The following is a 19,291-nucleotide window of genomic DNA, read 5'->3' on the forward strand; positions in this document are numbered from 1 at the left end:
TTCCGTGTGCCAGAAGTCTGAAATCGGGGGGTCAGCCGGACTCCCTCCCTCCAAAGGCTCTTATTGTTTCCTTGCCTCTTCTAGTTTCTGACAGCTCCAGGCATTCCCTGGCCTGTGGCATGTCACTCCAGTTTCTGCCTCCATGGTCACATTGCTTCTTCCTTCTCAAAAGTCCCTCTGCCTCTCTCCTCCAAGGATACCTCTGACTAAATTTAAGGCCCGTCAGGATAATCCAAGATAAGCTTCCTTTCTCAAGATCCTTCATTACATCTTTGCCATATAAGGTAATATTCACTCTTTTACTATAAGGTAGTATTCACAGAGGTTTCAAGGATAAGGACACAGACATATCTTTTGGGAGGCCACCATTCAACCTCCTATACCCACTAACACTCATGAGACACGTAGCAGCAAAATTGATTAATTTACTCTTCCTTTTCTATCATTATTAGAGGTGTAAGGCAAGACCTGAAGAAAATTATTTTTATTTGAAAAATGCTTACAGCTATTGATGTAGTCAAAGAAGATTGAAGTATAGAAACTTGCAAGCTTAGGTAGAGGATAGGACATGAGGAAGCAGGTGTAAAATTGAAGAATACGTTTAGGTATTTATTGGTGTTTTTGTTAAGAAGATACATGTAAAAGGGTCAAGTAATTTTTCAGAGTACACAATGAAAAATATAACATCCCACCCCAGATCCCTACCTCATTTCCCAGAAGTAATCAGTATATTATTTTTCTATTTTTTTATCCTTTCCGAAAAGTCCCGTGATAATACTCATCTCTTCCCCACAACAGTTTTAATCCTCTAGATCATGGGAGCACAACATATTCTGTTGTGTACTTGCTTCTCTCATATTTATTCCAGAGACCTATATTTCCCTATTAATATTGTCTTTAATAACTGTAACTTCAATATATCTAATAATGAAATCATTCTTCCCTAACACTGCTTTTTAAAGTATGTTTCAGCTAAGAAGAAAGGGTAAATGTATGTGTGTGTGCACACACACATGCATCCATATTTGTGTGTGGTGGGGAGGATGAGGTTAAGGGAAATTTACTCAGTTCTCATAGCAATAGCTCAAAGCAACTTGAAATATAATTTCTGACCAGCAGTTCCTCTGGCCATTCAGACTCCCAGATCCTATAAATGTAATGCGATTGTGCCTGAGTGGGCTATGGGGAGGTTTTCAGGCTGTTTGCTCCTTTAGTAATTAGCCAGATTTAAATTTCAAAAAGCAAGTATTTAAAATTTTTACTTGTACATGTTTTATAGGAAATAACCAAAGTCTTTCTGAGGAACTACAAGAGTACAAAAGTCATCCCATCTCTGCTCAAACACCTTTGGTGACAGTGACTTCCTTACTAAATATGACAATACCATCTGTCCCCTTGCCTCCAAAAGGAAACATTAGTTTGAACATTCTGTAACTTTTTGTTCAAATGCTTAATGGAGTTGGCAGGACAAAGATCCTCCATGTGGACGCCTGTGAAAATATGTCTTCACGGTAAAGATGTGAGATATTTTACCCAGAAAGGCCATACGGCATAATGGCTCAGACTGAGGGTGCTGAACCCGACTTGGTGAGATATTATATACAGGCTCTGCATCCAGTAACTGAGTGAAGAGCGACAAGTTATTTCATCTCTGCCTCAGATTCCCCATCTGTAAAATAGGGATAATACTACTGCCTATCTTCTAGAATTGTAAGGATTAAATAAGTCAGTGCACATATAGTGCTTAGAATAATGCTTGCTAAGGGTGCCTAGGTGGCTCAGTTGATTGTCTTGATTTTGGCTCAGGTAGGATCCCAGGGTTGTGAGATGGAGCCCCATGTCGGGCTCCTCATTCCCCTCCCTATCAAAGAATCCCTCAGCAAGAATAATTAATAGCCTTTTAATCCTCTAGATCAGGGATCAGCAAACTATAGCCCATTGGCCAAATCTGGCCCACTAACAGATTTTATTCAGCCCATGAGCTAAGAATGGTTTTTACATTCTTAAATCATTGGGGAAAAAAAAAATCCATAGGAGAAAAATATTTTATGACACATGAAAATTCTATGAAATTCAAATTTCAGTTTCCATAATAGTTTTATTGGAATACAGCCACGCTCCCTCGTTTACATGTTGTCTATAAATGCTTCCATTCTACATCAGCAGAGTAGTTGCAAAAGAGGACAGAAGGCCTGTAAAGCCTAAAATAGTTACTGAGTTTGCTGACCCCTGCTCTAAATAATTTTGTCTCCTGAATCCGCTCCAGCTGGTCTTTACTGTACCCCAAGGTTCTCACTGCTGGGACCCTAGCGGCTGACCAGAGGAAATTACCTACAAAGAATTTTTTTTTTTTTTCCTGTAACTTCCTCTTCAATATTATGGCTATAAAGGATGAAGTGAATGCAGTGCTATACTGTTGAACTTAATGAGATAAAAAGAAAGGAGGAAGAGAGGGAGGGACTAGAGTAGAAAGTAGGAAATGGGAATTTTTAAATGTAACTTCTAAGAAAGATAATGATAGAATATTCTAAGTTTGGATGTTCTAAGAATGCATGCTTCAATTCTGGTAATGTTATTTTTTTTTAAAAGAACAGCACAGTTTGTATTACTATTTATAAAGAAGACATAAGGATATATATTCATAAACAGATAAAATGAGGTAGTGCTATTCTTTTAAGTTTTTTTTTTTTTTTAATAATGTCTAGACCCAATAAGGGTCTCGAACTCACGACCCCAAGATCAAGAGTCACATGTTCTTCCGCCTGAGCAAGCCAGATACCTCACTAGTGCTATTGTAATGTGAATTTGAATGGTGATCTTAATTTAACTCATCTTCCAATTTACACAGGAAGATTTGTTCAGTTCTTACAGAAGAAACACATCTATCTTAAGTCCTAATCATGAAATGATTCTTAAGTGGGCTGGTATTTAAGAAAAATACATATGTTGTCAATGACTTTTTTTATCCTAAGAGCAGCCTGCACTGTGTTATATAACAAAGTCTTTCAGCCACACACCTCAGCAGCCCTCCTCCCCTCCCTGCAGGTCAGTGCTAAGCCTTTCTCTAGTGCAAAAGCTGAACACCCATTTGGTCAATGGGAAATGGTGCTGCCATTGAAGTCGTTCTGATTGTCACTAGACCATTCATTTTATGTCCTGCCTGTCCACTGGCATGCTTTTTTATTTTTCAGCTTATTAGGGTATAATTGACAAAACTGCAATATATTTAAAGTGTACAACGTGATGATTTGACACACATTGTGAAAGGGTTACCACAACTGAGTTAACACATTCATCACCTCACTTTTTGTGTGTGTGAGAACACTCAAGTTCCACTCTTAGCAATTTCCAATTATACAATATAGTATTATTGGCTGTAGTCACCATATTATACACTAGACCTCATTCATCTTACAACTGAATTTGTACCTTTTTACCAGCCTCTCCCCATTCCATTTTCCCTAACCTGGGAATAAATTTATGTCCTTTAAAGCAAGGCTTACTGGAGATGCTTTGAATTCACAAAGCTTTTTCACATTCATTCTATCATACCGCCTTCACAGCAACCCAAAGCAAGAAAGTGAAGCTCGGAGAGTTGCTCAAAATTGCATAACTAATAAGTAGTGAGGCCAAGTTTTGAACCCACATCTTTTGGCCTCAAGCCCAGGGTGCCTTTCTGAATGATTTTAGTGTTTAATGTACCAGCTGGACTGACGGACATTGCTGGCTTTGACTCTGCTTGTGGGAACTTGGATAAGTTAGTTACTCTCTCTGACTTCATGCAAACTGGAGAACATAACAAACTATCACACTAGTTGTAGTGAAGCAATGATGCCATAATGTGTGCAAAGTGCTCAGCAAGGTGCTGGACATCAGTGCTCCTTCACTGCTAACTATTATTTGCAATACGAAATGAGGAAGGTCCTTTAAGGTCTAGTTTAGAATGATAAAAATGTGAAAGGGGGGATCCATAAAAGAATTTACAAAGGATGCTTAGGCCTTGGACTCATCACTGGAGACAGGAGTTAGTGATGACAAAGGGCGAGAGACTGGGAGAGTAGTGTTGCCACTGACAATGGAAATGGAGAGGCTGACAGAGGGAGAGATGCCCTAAATCCAGGGAATAGTGTGGCCTGAAGACTGGAGCTCAGATGGAGGCCATTCTTTCAGACGGTGGCTGTGTCATTCCAAGGCAGGTAGTCACTGACATTATCAGATGAGCCATCAGGTGAGGAGACACTGAGGAACAGCAGAGAACTAAGGACTGGACTTTGAAATCTGCCAACACTTGGAGTGCAGCAAGAGGCAGATAGACATGAGATGCCTGAAGTCTGGATGAGCAAGGAGCATGACGCACATGTCAGAAGCAAGTGGGGAGACTTACCAGGACTAGGGGAAGTGGGGAGCAACAATTAACTTAGGCTCAGACGTCAATGAGAATAAGTCGCCCCGGTTGACAGAATGAAGGGGATAATACTTCCTACCGAATCATGACAATTTTTCCATTAGTGTCTCTCACTTCTGCTGCAGCTTACAAAAAATGAGTCTAAGAAAGGTTGCTCGCTGTGGAGAACACAGACGTATATCGGGATGAACTCACAAGTTTGGCAGTGGAACTGCACCTACTGTAGCCTTCCTGACTCCCATTTGGGGCCTAAGAACCTTTTTCTCAGGCCTTTTCTCTCTTGGAACCTGTACCAGGCTCTATATGAACATTCCCCCCATGTTATTCTCACTTCAACCCTCAAAGGCTTTATCTCATTTTCCAAAACAGGTCATGGAGTCTTCGAGGACTTCTCCAAGGCCAAGCTCAAACAGAGGAATCGGCCCACCCCAAGGCCAGAACCACACCTGCCCCGCGCCCCTGCCCTGCCGGGTCAGGCCCCCCAGCGCGAGGCAGGGCTTCCTGGCACTAGGGGGGCCGTCGTCGCCGTCGCTCGAGGCGAAGTGGACCAGCCAGCTGCGCGCTCCCCGGAAGGCTGGCGCGCACTCCCGCCTGCTCGCTAGGACTGCCGGGTGAGGCCCCACGACCGGGCGCCAGGCCCCGGTGTCCTGGCAACAGGTAAACATTGAGCGCCCCGCCCCACGCGGCGCGCCGCGCCGGGTGTTCGTGCGCGCTGCCAGCAGGCGCCCGTGAGCCCGGTGCTCCCAGCCCGCGGGGCGTGCTCGCCGTGAGTCGCGCGGTCAGCGGCCTCCGTGCGGTGGGTGTCCAGGCTCCGCGTGGCGGCAGCTGGGTGGCTGGCTGCCCCCTGACCCCGCCGGGCTCCCCTGAGCGTCTGGGGCTCCTGAGAAGCGTGGCCAGGCCCCGGACCCGCGGAGGTTCGCTGTGGAGTGCGGAGGCAGCCCGGTGTGCGGCAGCGATGGGCGCGGGGGTGCCGCCTCCAAGTGATGCGGAGAACCGGGCTCTCTCTTTCAGGATTGGGAACCCATGCCACACTCACCTGCTCAACTGAGGAATTACCATGGTAATACACGTCTTATTTAAGTATAAGAGATACCGAGGCTCTCGCCAGGTTAGTTTAATACCGTTCTGCCTCATCGAGGCACGCTTTAGCAAGATTTGTTACCCGCGCCACGAGATTGGCGCCTTCGTCTCCTGTCGTTGTGGGTGGTGTCCAACCTAGTGATCTGAACACTTGGGGTATAAAGATGATGGGAAAGACGGGTTCCCCAGGTGGTCTGCGCGCGTCAAAGGGGACAGCCAAGCAGAATCAGCCTGAGCCCTCTTTTTGTGAGGTTTCGTTCTTTGGTTCTGTTGAGCCACTTTCGTAATCATATGTGTGGGCAATAAAGAGAGGCTGGTGCAGTGCTGTGAAACCCCAGGGTGCCAGTACGTGGCAACAGCGACTGGCCCATGCCCTTACCTCCTGCTGCCGCTGCCTTCTGGGGTCCCTTGCGGGATTCTTCTCTTCAGATTAAGAAGTAGAGAATGAGCCCTGGTGCGATCCAGACTGCCGGCTCTAAGGAGTGAGTCTCTCTTCCAACCCTAGTTTGAGGAAAGACTTTGGAGGAAACCTTTAGCAGAGGAAATGCTTGCATTTTATGCCTGGGAAGGCTTGCAACATCCTTAAACTTCTATCTCCCCTCCAAGTCGTTGGCTCACAGAGCTCCATCTTAAGCCAAACCACTCTGAAATGTTAAACCTTATTTCCCACTTCCTACTGGATCTCTCCACCAGGGAGCATTTCCCAACTGTGTTCAAAAATCCAGCTCCTTTTTAACCGCTACCTTCTCTGCATTTTCCAATGGCATGTTCATTCTCCTGGCCTCAAACTCCTAAACATTACCGTTCATCAGCCCTCATCCAGTCATTTCGACCTGCTTCCCACCCTCTCTGCCACTGGTCAAGTCCTGCCCTCCTTACCACCTACCTGGATTCCAGCAGCAGTTCACTACCTCTGTCCCAGGGCTCTCCATCTCTTTTGGATGCCAGGTTGATGGTCCCAGAATGGCTGTGACCTTGTAACCCCCACCCCACGTCCTCAGGAATTTCTACTGTCTGTTCAACTAAGTACTGCTCAGAGTTCGGGGTAAAAAGGCCTCAACCTCTTGAGCTCTATTTGCCATATTCTCTGCTTTAACCAAAACAGAAAACACATTCCACACTAGACTCACATTCTTTTCGAAGTCTCCTGCCCCATCTCAAACTACAGATCTACTTTTCTCCAAGATAGGCCCTCCTGCTGCCGTATTGCCCCCTAAGTATCTATGGCCCTCTATGCCTCACAGAGCTTCACCTATTTCACCTTGGAAAGCCTCACTCCTCACCCCCATTTGACTGTAGTATAGAAAGGTGTTTGGTAAATCTGTGTTCCTTCTACTTCATTGCACGTAAAAGCACTAAATAGATGTCTTTTTTTAAATTTTTTTTTTCAACGTTTATTTATTTTTTGGGGGACAGAGAGAGACAGAGCATGAACGGGGGAGGGGCAGAGAGAGAGGGAGACACAGAATCGGAAACAGGCTCCAGGCTCTGAGCCATCAGCCCAGAGCCCGACGCGGGGCTCGAACTCACGGACCGCGAGATCGTGACCTGGCTGAAGTTGGACGCTTAACCGACTGCGCCACCCAGGCGCCCCAGTCTTTTTTTAAATTAATTTCTTAAAAAAAATTTTTTTTGATGTTTATTTCTTTTTGAGAGACAGACAGAGACAAAGCATGAGCGGGAAAGTGTCAGAGAGAAAGGGAGACACAGAAAGCAGGCTCCAGGCTCTGAGCCACCAGCACAGAGCCCGACGCGGGGCGCAAACTGACAAACCGTGAGATCATGACCTGAGCCGAAATCGGACGCTCAACCGACTGAGCCACCCAGGCGCCCCTAAATAGATGTCTTTTGATTTAAATTGTGTCATCCCCCGGGTTACTTCGCATGGTTGGTATTGTCATTTTCTTTCAGAGCCCAGGGAACTGAAGCAAAAACGGTTCAATAAAGCCATTTAAGCTAATGGATTTCCACTGCTCCTCAGATAAAGGTTAAACACTGTAGCTTCAAAGGCCTGCAGGCCAGAGTTGCACACTGCCTACCTCTCCAGCCTAAATTCCTCTCACTTGGCACCCCCCATCATGGTTGCTTATAGGCCAGCCACACTGACCTTTTTTGGGAGGTCCCTTCAGTTTGGCATGTTCCCTCCAACCTCAAAGTCTTTGCACAGGCTGTTTGGGAAGTCCCTGCCCCTCAGCCCACAGACGGCTCTTGAGGAACCCTTCATGTCCCAGATTGGGTCACACCCTGCCCATCCTGTGTCATCGGAATGCCAGATAACCTGGCCTCTCCTTCACGGGAGAGGGAGTGAACGTGTTTGTAATTTCTCCCTCACTGGAGAGTAAGCCTCATGAAGACAGGAGCCCAGAACTGCAGGTCCTGCTGTTCAGTAGATATTTGTTAAATATTTGTCGAATGAACGAAGGAGCCCCTCTTAAAATTCAGAAAAGCAGCTATCTACGTTTGCTTTCTAAATCCTAGGACTGTATTACATCTGAGTTGCAATTTATTCACTCGGCCAAGTATCTGTTCGTCCCAGACATTGGTCTAGGCCCTGGGAATTCAAGTGGTGACCTCATAGACAAACCTCTGGTTAGGAGACAAACAATAAGTAAACAAAATAGCCCTATGACACAGTGGAGTGTGCTTGGGGAAGGGAGCTAGAAAGTGACAGTGCCGAGGGGAAGGCTGGGAATCACCTGTATCCCCTCCCTGCTTGCTTTGGACAGTCCCAGTTTATGTTTGTTGAAGTATCTTGGTTTGGGCAAGAAATTATATGGTCACCCTAGTTATAAATAGAATATACAGTATCTGAGAGGTTTTTCTAGAGAGGTGATATCTGAGCAGAGCCCCACACGAAGAGAAGTAACAGGGCGGGATCAGGGGGATCAGGGAGGAGCGGGGCAGGTTAGGGAACCAAAAGGAGGGCCAATGTGGCTGGAGCCAAGTGGTCTTCATTAAGCAGTTTGGAGAGTTTCAAGTCACGAGTTATGTGTTCTGCGACTGGGAACAACCAAGGGCCACGGAGTTGTATTAAGCCAACCCAACCAGCTGAGAAACTGAAAGCTTTCACTCGCTTACAATAATTTCTTAACAGATTTACTGAGGTATAAGTGATGCACAGTGAATTGCACATATTTTAATGTACAATTTGATCAGTTTGGCATCTGTCGCTCCCATTGAGCCGTCACCACGATCAAAATGACAAGCATGTTGATCACCCCCGAAAGTCTCCTTGTGCTCCTCTGTAATCAGCCCTTTACTCATTAAAAAAAAAAAAAAAAAAAAAAAAAAAAAGTTTATTTATTTTGAGAGAGAGAGAAAGCCAGAGAGGGGCAGAGAGAGAGGGAGAGAGAATCCCAAGCACTGACAGTGCAGAGCCCTATGGTGAGCTCAATCCCATGACCATGAGATTATGACCTGAGCCAAAATCGAGTCGGATGCTCAACTGATTGAGCCACCCAGACGCCCCCAATTTTTTAAAAAAATGTTCGTGTTTATTTATTTTTGAGAGAGAGAGAGCATGAGCAGGGGAGGGGCAGAGAGAGAGGGAGACACAGAATCCAAAGCAGGTTCCAGCCTCTGAGCTGTCAGCACAGAGCCTGGTGCGGGGCTTGAACTCACAAACCATGAGATCATGACCTTGAGCTGAAGTCGGACACTTAACCAACTGAGCCACGCAGGCACCCACCAACATTTTATTTTTTAAGTAATACCTATACCCAACGTGGGGCTTGAACCCACAACTCTGAGATCAAGAGTCAAACACTCCACCGACCGAGCCAATGAATTCCTTTTAAATTCACTCATGTTGTAGCATGCATCAATAGTTAATCCTTTTTATTGCTGGGTGGTATTCCAGTGTATGGTTATACCCAGTTTGTTTATCCATTCACTCACTAATGGACTTCTGAGCTGTGTTCAGTTTTTAGCCATCACAGATAAAGTTACTATGTACATTCCATGTACAAGTCTTAAAATGGATATGGACTTTGATTTCTTTTGGTAAATACTTCGTAGTGGAATGCCTGGATCCATTCCATCCATCCGTGCCTGGATGAGCGTGTACTGATATCTCATTGGGGTTTTAATTGCATTTCCCTAGTGACTTAGTGTTGAGTACCTTATTGTGTGTTTATCAGCCATTTGTATATCTTCTTTGGGGAAGTGTCTGTTCAGATCTGTTGGCCATGTTTTGGGGCTGTTTTTTTTTTTTTTTTTTTTACTGTGTTTCACGAGTCCTTTATTCTCGATGTAAGGGCTTGATCAGATATGTGATTTGCAAATATTTTCTCCCAGTCTGTGGCTTAGCTTTTCATTTTCTTTTTTTTTTTTTTTTTAATTTTTTTTTTTCAACGTTTATTTATTTTTGGGACAGAGAGAGACAGAGCATGAACGGGGGAGGGGCAGAGAGAGAGGGAGACACAGAATCGGAAACAGGCTCCAGGCTCTGAGCCATCAGCCCAGAGCCCGTCGTGGGGCTCGAACCCACGGACCGCGAGATCGTGACCTGGCTGAAGTCGGACGCCCAACCGACTGCGCCACCCAGGCGCCCCAGCTTTTCATTTTCTTAACAATATCTTTTGAAGAACACAAGTTTTTAATTTTGATGGTGACTCCATCAATTTGTTCTTCTATGGATCGTGCTTTGGTGTCATATCCAGGAAATTTTTGCCTAACCAAAGGTCATAAAGGTTTTCCCCTGAATTTTCTTCCAGGGCATTTTGCTTTTTGGTTTTAAGTGTATGGGGGCACCTGGGTGGCGCAGTCGGTTAAGCGTCCGACTTCAGCCAGGTCACGATCTCGCGGTCCGTGAGTTCGAGCCCCGCGTCAGGCTCTGGGCTGATGGTTCAGAGCCTACAGCCTGTTTCCAATTCTGTGTCTCCCTCTCTCTCTGCTCCTCCCCCGTTCATGCTCTGTCTCTCTCTGTCCCAAAAAAAATAATTAAACGTTGAAAAAAAAAATTTAAGTGTATGAGCCATTTTGAGTTAATTTTTGTATATGGTAAAAACATTGGATTAAGGTTCATTTTTTTTTTTTTTTTTTTGCAAATGGATATTCATTGTTCCAGCCCCACTTGTTGAAAAAATTATTGTTGTGGGATCATTGAGCACGACGGTCAAGAAAGAATTCTTGAGACATTTTAGGTGCAACTTAGTAAGTTTACTTAAGTAGCATGGGGACAAGACCCTTAGGCAGGAAGAGCTGCGCTTTTCCAGAATGAAGTTGGTGGTTATATGCTTAGTGCTCCAACGGGAGGCTATGTGCAGAGAGTATTAGATTGTAAATGTTTTCTTCAAATTCTACGTGTAAAACTACTTTCGCAAGATTTCTCTTGTGTGCATCATTCAGCTTGATATTAACTCTTGGTGAGATTCCCAGGCAGTCATGAGACCCTTTAAAAATGTAGCAACCATTAAAAAAAAAAAGAATAGAGCAACCAGTGTGTATTTGATCCTTATCAGAACTATGCAGGCTATAGGTCAGCCTTCTAGGCTAAAGAACATTTTTCTGCATCTGTCTCTCATCAATTGTCCTTGTCCTATTGAATTGCTTTTGCACTTTTGTCGAAAACTAGTTGTTCATATATGTGTGGACCTATTTTTGGTCTCTTTATTATTCTCCATTGATCTATGTGTCTATCTTGACACTAATCCCATACTGTCTGGATACTGTAGCTTTATAATAATTCTTGAAACAAGGTAGAATTAGTCCTTCAGCTTTGTTTTTTCAAAGTCCTTTGCGTTCCCATATGAATCTTAGAGTCAGTTAGCCAATTTCTACAGAGAGATGAGAACTTTGAGTGAACATATCAAACCTTTGTGCGAGTTTTAGTCATCAAACCACTTTAGAGATTAAAGCACATTTTTGTTGTCAGTTATTCCAGGTAAGTCGTATGGTTGACATGCAAAAAAGTGTAAAATCATAGAGAAAGCCAAGACTCAGAATTTTTAGGAGCTTATGGCAACGTGCATCCTACACCCCCAGGGGATGTTTTACCAGGAGGTACTGTTATCATATGAGTTTTCATATTGTTGTTGTTGTTTTTTTTTTTTTAATTTGGATTTCCACCTGAAAGCCAGGCCACTGTGTTGCAAGATACTTCTCATCTTCGTTCCTGGGTTTTCTATCTAGGAGTGTATTCCATTTCACTTAACAAAAATGTATTTTAGTGTTTTTTAACACATTGCCTGTGTTCCTCCTTGTTTAGCCTGGGACATTTTTAGAGTGAGATGCTATCAACATAATATCTATTTTATACAAACATTTAGCCCTCGCGGATGTTCTTGATAACTTACACTCTCCCTTCCCTTGCCTAGAAGAGTCACTTTCTAAATAATATACTTCCTCCTGTTCTTTTATGTATGGGTGGGTCATAGGACATGAGGAGTCAACTCAGCTTTGTGTGGCTGTAGCAAAACTTCAGACAGTTTATTCCCAGATTAGGATGGGATCCATTCCTCTTCCCAAAAGGCACCGGCCTGGCAGTGTAGTCATGGCAAGAGCACAGGTGCTGGGCTGCTGGTCACTGGTTTGCAGTGTGGCCTTGTTGAGCCTCCACTTTTCCATTTTGAAGACATAAATAATGTCTCTCTCCGTCAAAATACAGCTCAGGGGGTTAGTGGTGATAAAGTGATGGGAACAATCACTTATTGTTTCCTTGAAGTCAGACGCTGCGTTAAGCGCCTTACATTCATGTCTCGGCCCTCACGACTACTTAATGAGGTCGAGACTACAACATGAGAAATGCCAAGCAAAATGTGTGTTTGCGTCCTGATTAGCTAATACTTTTAATTACATTTTTATCACGAAAGATTGTATGCATACACAAAAATAGAATAGTAAAGTGATTCCCCACATATCCATTTCTCGGACTCAAAAATTGTCAGGATTTTGCCACATTGGCTTCATCTGGCCTTCTGTGGGGTGGGGTGCAAGGGGGAGCTGCAGTATTTTTATTTTAAAAAAGTTGTTTTTTAATGTTTATTTATTTATTTTTGAGAGAGAGCGAGCGAGCAAGCAGGGGAAGGGCAGAGAGAGAGGAAGACAGAATCCCAAGCAGGCTCTGTACTGTCAGCACAGAGCCTGACGCAGGGCTCGAACCCAGAAACCATGAGATCATGGCCTGAGCCGAAACCAAGAACTGGATGCTTAACTCACTGAGCCACCTGGGTGCCCCCGGAGCTGCAGTATTTTAAAGCACATCTGAGGCCTTCTTTCATTTCATTTCCACAGATTTTAGTGTGCATCACTGAAATGTGTAAACATTTTCCTCCATGACCCAATAGAAGCCATTATCACACCTAACAGAATTAAATTCCTTGAGATTACCAAAGTTCCCTGATTGCCTAAAAATGTCTTTTTATAATTTGTTCAGATCGATGCAGACAAGGGCCCCCTGTTTGTTACATTGGGTTGGGTCTCTTTTTAATCCGGGTCCTTCACTTGTTGAATTTGATTGCATGTGACTTCTCCCACTCCCAGCAAAAGTCTGTTTTTTTTTTTTTCCAACGTTTATTTATTTTTTGGGGGACAGAGAGAGACAGAGCATGAACGGGGGAGGGGCAGAGAGAGAGGGAGACACAGCATCGGAAACAGGCTCCAGGCTCTGAGCCATCAGCCCAGAGCCCGACGCGGGGCTCGAACTCACGGACCGCGAGATCGTGACCTGGCTGAAGTCGGACGCTTAACCGACTACGCCACCCAGGCGCCCCAAAAGTCTTTATTATTGTTACAGTTTTTTCCTTTCATGAGTCCTGCCCCCCTTTCAGTTCAATAAGAAATGTTGAAAATTATCTCAAGGTTATAAAAACTAATTTATGCCCTGTGAATATACTTGTCTTTGAAAGCCAGGTAAAGGGAAACAAGAAAAAGGCCTGGACAAATCTCGCGGGAAGAAACAGAAGAAACCGGAAGTGGACATTCTCAGCCCAGCTGCCATGCTGAACCTCTACTACATCGCCCACAACGTTGCCGACTGCCTGCACCTGCGAGGCTTCCGTTGGCCCGGTGCTCCCAAATCAAAGGGGAAAAACAAGACTTAATGGCGTTCCACAGAGAGCAGAACTTGGGGAAGAGAAATCGGGAAAATACAACTACTGCAAGCAAAATAGACTTTACCGAAGACAACTTGAGACGCGAGCTAAGTGTGCTTTTCTATGGTAGTTAATGATAAAGAAGTGCATTTGACTTCCCAGCTAAATGCAGCTACAGGAAGCCAATTTGGTTTTTCAGAAGAAGTTAAGGGGGAAAAAAGTCCGAGTAGTTCCTACTCAGGAATTGCGTGGTGGAATTGATAGGATTTTTCAAATTATAATTCTGGGTCAGAATTAAACCTGTTCTCAAAAGGCAGTTCTGGCTCGCATGAATTGTTTTCGTTTGCCAAACAGGGTTTGTTATTTAGAAAAGGTGTGGCAAAAAGCAGAGGATTTGCTTATGAACATCCCTCTCGTGGGCACTCTTTCCCCATCTTTTTCAGGAAAAAAAATAAATACTTCGTTTCTATAATTTTCTTCTCAGCCGTCTGACTCTTGGCTGATTTTAATTAGCCAGGGACACCGGTGGAGACTAAGATTGTCACCCCCCTGCTCTGACTTTGCTAGGACATGTAAACAAATGACTCAAAGGAGCGTGTTCCAGGGTGGGGAGACTGAGCAAATCTCTCCCTTCTTTCTGTTTCACTGGACTCTTCACCAGGCTTTCCTCCACGCTTACATCTTCTTTCCATTTTCTTTTTTTTTATTTTTTTTTTCAACGTTTATTTATTTTTGGGACAGAGAGAGACAGAGCATGAACGGGGGAGGGGCAGAGAGAGAGGGAGACACAGAATCGGCAACAGGCTCCAGGCTCTGAGCCATCAGCCCAGAGCCCGACGCGGGGCTCGAACTCACGGACCGCGAGATCGCGACCTGGCTGAAGTCGGACGCTTAACCGACTGCGCCACCCAGGCGCCCCTTCTTTCCATTTTCTGCAGGCTTTCTTTTAAACTTGGCTGACCCTAATTATGGAATCGGTGCTAGAAACTTGCCATGGGCATTTTGCTGATGTTCCACAACCTCCCCAGGCTGTGCTGAGACACTTAAGAGATAAAACTACGGTTCTTTCTCTTCAGTCCAAAAGGCCCCAAAGCCCCAAATCTGAAACTTGGAAGGAAAGGCATTTTTAAGTATAAACACCATCCCCAAATCACTTAGCATTCCTTCCCTGCTTCTGCTCTGTCTTCCTGGCAGGTCGTGTCACTTCCCCCCACGCTGACACCTGCACTGTGGTCTCCAGTCACAGCTGTGAGCCCGAAGCCGATTCCTCTAAGGCAGCACCTGTCCAGGGATGATCTAGTTCATCTGAATTGCTTATAATGGTTCCACAGGTTGCCTTGTGAGGATCTCAAAGACTCATAAAGTTTGCTAAGGAAGGCTGCAACCTAGGACTCAGGATTTCATAAATATCAGAGAAAAAGGCAAAATTCACGTGAAACCTTGCACTAGAGAAGTTGGGTGTGTTTATTGGAAATGGCACTGGTCTAGCTGCCCCGTATGTGCCGACTCTGTGTGAGACCTTGGCTAGTTGTCAGAGGGGCCCTTGCTTGCTCGGGCAAAGGTTGGTGCTGCTGTTCCCCTGAAGGGGGGCCTCTCAGTCCTCTGTTGACAGGCTTTGGAAAGGGAACACCTTCCCACTCTCCTAGACGCTGCTGGGATGGATCCAAGTGGTTTATGTTTGTGATCACACTAACCCCGTTTCAGTCCTTCTCAAACTTGAGCGTGTGCAATCATGGTCACCTGGAGGACATGTCGGAGTCCAGACCCCTGGGCCCTGCTCCGAGGAAGGGTGGGTTCGGGAATTTGCATTCCCTCTAATCCCCCCCCCCTCCCCCCCAGGTAGTGCTGCTGCCGGACCACAGCCTTGGAGAAGCACTGCTCTAGTTAAGGCTGCCTAACCAGGTGCTAAAAGGCTCGTTGAGTCTTTAAGCTTGTAGGATGTCTAATGCCCTTCTGTGCCTCGCTTGGTTCAGGAGCTCGTATCTGAGCAGTGTATGTTTATTGGAAGGCTAGGGAGGTGGCACTTGCAGAGCTTTTTTCTGATCTTGTCCCCAGCATAGATGACATCATTTAGGGGACTACAAAGACATGCCAGGCAGCAGACATTGAAAGGCTAAGGAGATCATCTGGAAGTGGAAACGCTTTCTTTTGAGATAAATGATGAGCAGAAAGGCTAGTAAGCGTTGGACTAGAGGATGCGCTAATCTGATTGGATCGGTCACGGTTGACACCTAGTGGAGGAGGCTGATGCACAGGATCCATCACGAGGAGGGCAGTTAGTCTCTGGTTCACCTTTGATGATGTGCCCACCTGGTCAGGCCGGCTGCTGATGCCGTGTCCTCCCTCTGCACTCCACCCATCTCTGCTTCCTGAGTTCTGCTTCCTGTAGGTTTCTGCTTTTCCCCAACTTCAGCTTGTTGGGACCCCTGTGGGTCCCGTTGTAGCTTGTGGTCTCTTACTGTGCTTCCTTCGAGTGTCGGCTTCCTACGTGCTTCATTCTCTGGGTCTTACAGGACAGACTCTGATGGACCCACCTGGTCTTACAATAGACCAGGCGCTGTCGTGGCAGCCAGTAGATGAGCTGTTGGGGGGTCAGGGGCCTCCCGCTGGTCCAACCAGCTGTGCCTGAGGGATAGGACTGGTATTATTGGTCAGGTATTACTAAACATGGACACCCAAGATGACTCTTAATGGGATGGGGGCGTGGGTATTAGCGTGGTTGACAGGAGTGCTTTCTTTCCTTCTGGCTGTAATTCATCCCTTCTTAGACAAGATCCTGGAAAGAATTTGCTTCTGCGTTTTTCTTCACTTCCTCACCTGTCTGTCACACATTTTTCCTCTCACCTTTTTTTTTAAACACCATTTTTGTAGTTTTTAAAATCCCAAGCCTATAGAAAGGTTGAGAGAAAGTACAATGAGCACACAGACCTTTACCTAGACCAGAATTCTCAATCTTGGCACCATTAACATTTGGGGCTGGATAACTCGTTATTGTGGGAACCTGTCCACTGCATTGTGGGATGTTCATTCCTGACCTCTCCCACTGGATGCTGGTAGCATCCCCTCAACTGAGGCAACCAAAAACGTCTCAGACATCACCAAATATCCTTTGGGACACAAAATAGCTCCCAGTTGGGGCACCTGGGTGGCTCAGTCGGTTAAGCGTCCGACTTCGGCTCAGGTCATGATCTCACTGTCCGTGGGTTCGAGCCCCGTGTCGGGCTCTGTGCTGACTGCTCAGAGCCTGGAGCCTGTTTCAGATTCTGTGTCTCCCTCTCTCTCTGACCCTCCCCCGTTCATGCTCTGTCTCTCTCTGTCTCAAAAATAAATAAAAATGTTAAAAAAAATAAAAAAACAAAAAAACAAAAAAACAAAATAGCTCCCAGTTGAGAACCATTGAGATTCAGGAACTAACATTTTGTCATATTTGCACATGCACACGTACTGTGTATATACATGTACCCATATGTAAATGTGTATGTGTTATATACATGTATAATACAAATATATGTATATACATGTAAACACCCATATATGTATGTATATTTTTTCTACATACATATAATCATAGTGAGCAAATGTGGCAAAATAGTAATTTGTGGATCTCTATAATATGTATATTATACAAGCTATGTATTATGTATGCATTTATGTGTATTTATGCAAATGTGGCAACATGTTAAAATGTATATTCCATACACATAAATATATATATATGCACGCTTTTTTTCTGAAACATTTCTATTTTATTTATTTTATTTTTTTATTTTTTTATTTTTTTATTTTTTTTAATTTACATCCAAGTTAGTTAGCATGTAGTGCAGCAATGATTTAAGGAGTAGATTCCTTAATGCCCCTTACCCATTTAGCCCATCCCCCCTCCCACAACCCCTCCAGTAACCCTCTGTTTGTTCTCCATATTTAGGGGTCTCTTATGTTTTGTCCCCCTCCCTGTTTTTATATTATTTTTGTTTCCCTTCCCTTATGTTCATCTGTTTTGTATCTTAAAGTCCCCATATGAATGAAGTCATATGATATTTGTCTTTCTCTGACTGACTAATTTCACTTAGCGTAATACCCTCCAGTTCTATCCACGTAGTTGCAAATGGCAAGATTTCATTCTTTTTGATTGCCGAGTAATACTCCATTATATATATACCACATCTTCTTTATCCATTCATCCATCGATGGACATTTGGGCTCTTTCCATACTTTGGCTATTGTTGATAGTGCTGCTATAAACATAGGGGTGCCTCTTTGAAACAGCATCCCTGTATCCCTTGGATAAATACCTAGTAGTGCAATTGCTAGGTCGTAGGGTAGAACTATTTTTAATTTTTTGAGGAGCCTCCATAGTGTTTTCTAGAGTAGCTGCACCAGTTTGCATTCCCACCAGCAGTGCAAAAGAGATCCTCTTTCTCTGCATCCTCGCCAATATCTGTCGTTGCCTGAGTTGTTAATGTTAGCCATTCTGACAGGTGTGAGGTGGTATCTTATTGTGGTTTTGATTTATATTTCCCTGATGATGAGTGACGTTGAGCATTTTTTCATGTGCCGGTTGGCCATCCAGATGTCTTCTTTGGAGAAGTGTCTATTCATGTCTTTTGCCCATTTCTTCACTGGATTATTTGTTTTTTGGGTATTGAGTTTGATAAGTTCTTTATAGATTTTGGATACTAATCCTTTATCTGATATGTCATTTGCAAATATCTTCTCCCATTCTGTCCGTTGCCTTTTAGTTTTGCTGATTGTTTCCTTCGCTGTGCAGAAGCTTTTTATTTTGATGAGGTCCCAATAGTTCATTTTCGCTTTTGTTTCCCTTGCCTCTGGAGATGTGTTGAGTAAGAAGTTGCTGCGGCCGAGATCAAAGAGGTTTTTGCCTGCTTTCTCCTCCAGGATTTTGATGGCTTCCTGTCTTACGTTTAGGTCTTTCATCCATTTTGAGTTTATTTTTGTGTATGGTGTGAGAAAGTGGTCCAGGTTCATTTTTCTCGCTGTCCAGTTTTCCCAGCACCACTTGCTGAAAAACTATCTTTATTCCATTGGATATTCTTTCCTGTTTTGTCAAAGATGAATTGGCCATACGTTTGTGGGTCCATTTCTGGGTTCTGGGTTCTCTATTCTGTTCCATTGATCTGAGTGTCTGTTTTTGTGCCAGAGCCATACTGTCTTGATGATTACAGCTTTGTAATACAGCTTGAAGTCCACTGAAACATTTCAAAGTAAGTTGCATACATCATTACTCTTCCTCCTAAGTACTTCAGCTCCTTGGACAAGGATGTTCCAGTATATAACCACAATGAGATTATCATGGTCAAGAAACTTACATCAATACAACATTCTTTTATAGCCTATATTCATTTTTTTTCTAACTATCCCAATAATATTCTTTATGGATTTTTGGTCAGCAATATCTCTGTCATGGTAATGTAGTTGTTGTGTCTCTATAGACTCTGTTAATCTGAAAAAGTTCCCCACTTTTTTTTTTTCGTCTTTTATGACGTTGACATTTTTGAAAAGTCCAGACCCGGTTGTTTTTTTGGGATGTCCTCTCTTTTCAACCTACTACACTGAGACTTCTGCCTCTATTACTCCTGTAAAATTGCTTGATAAGTGCCGTTGTTCCATCAATGCTCAAATTCCATGGATTGCAAACCATACCATCATTTTATGTACCACTAAGGAAGGGGAGAAGCCCGTCACCAATTAACAATGAAATACCATCAGTTTTATGACACATTGGACACATTTATGCCCAAATGTGAAAAAAAAA

General features: G+C 44.1%; 1 protein-coding gene across 6 annotated transcripts; it reads left to right on the forward strand.

Moving 5' to 3' along the window:
* The first annotated feature begins 5,113 nt into the window (after positions 1–5,113).
* SMKR1 (small lysine rich protein 1) lies at positions 5,114–13,834 on the forward strand. Of its 6 annotated transcripts, none has more exons than XM_045495614.1 (3): positions 5,115–5,319; positions 5,417–5,465; positions 13,337–13,834. In XM_045495614.1, the coding sequence occupies exons 2-3, from the start codon at positions 5,429–5,431 to the stop codon at positions 13,525–13,527; spliced, it is 228 nt and encodes a 75-aa protein (XP_045351570.1). In that variant the 5' UTR covers positions 5,115–5,319; positions 5,417–5,428; the 3' UTR covers positions 13,528–13,834. The 6 variants fall into 6 exon arrangements, with proteins under 6 accessions (XP_045351567.1, XP_045351570.1, XP_045351569.1 ...); XM_045495616.1 differs by having other exon boundaries at positions 5,118–5,319; positions 13,333–13,834; XM_045495611.1 differs by having other exon boundaries at positions 5,114–5,513; positions 13,333–13,834.
* Positions 13,835–19,291: the final 5,457 nt, after the last annotated feature.

Source organism: Leopardus geoffroyi, chromosome A2 (genome assembly GCF_018350155.1).
Source record: "Leopardus geoffroyi isolate Oge1 chromosome A2, O.geoffroyi_Oge1_pat1.0, whole genome shotgun sequence".
NCBI lineage: Eukaryota > Metazoa > Chordata > Mammalia > Carnivora > Felidae > Leopardus > Leopardus geoffroyi.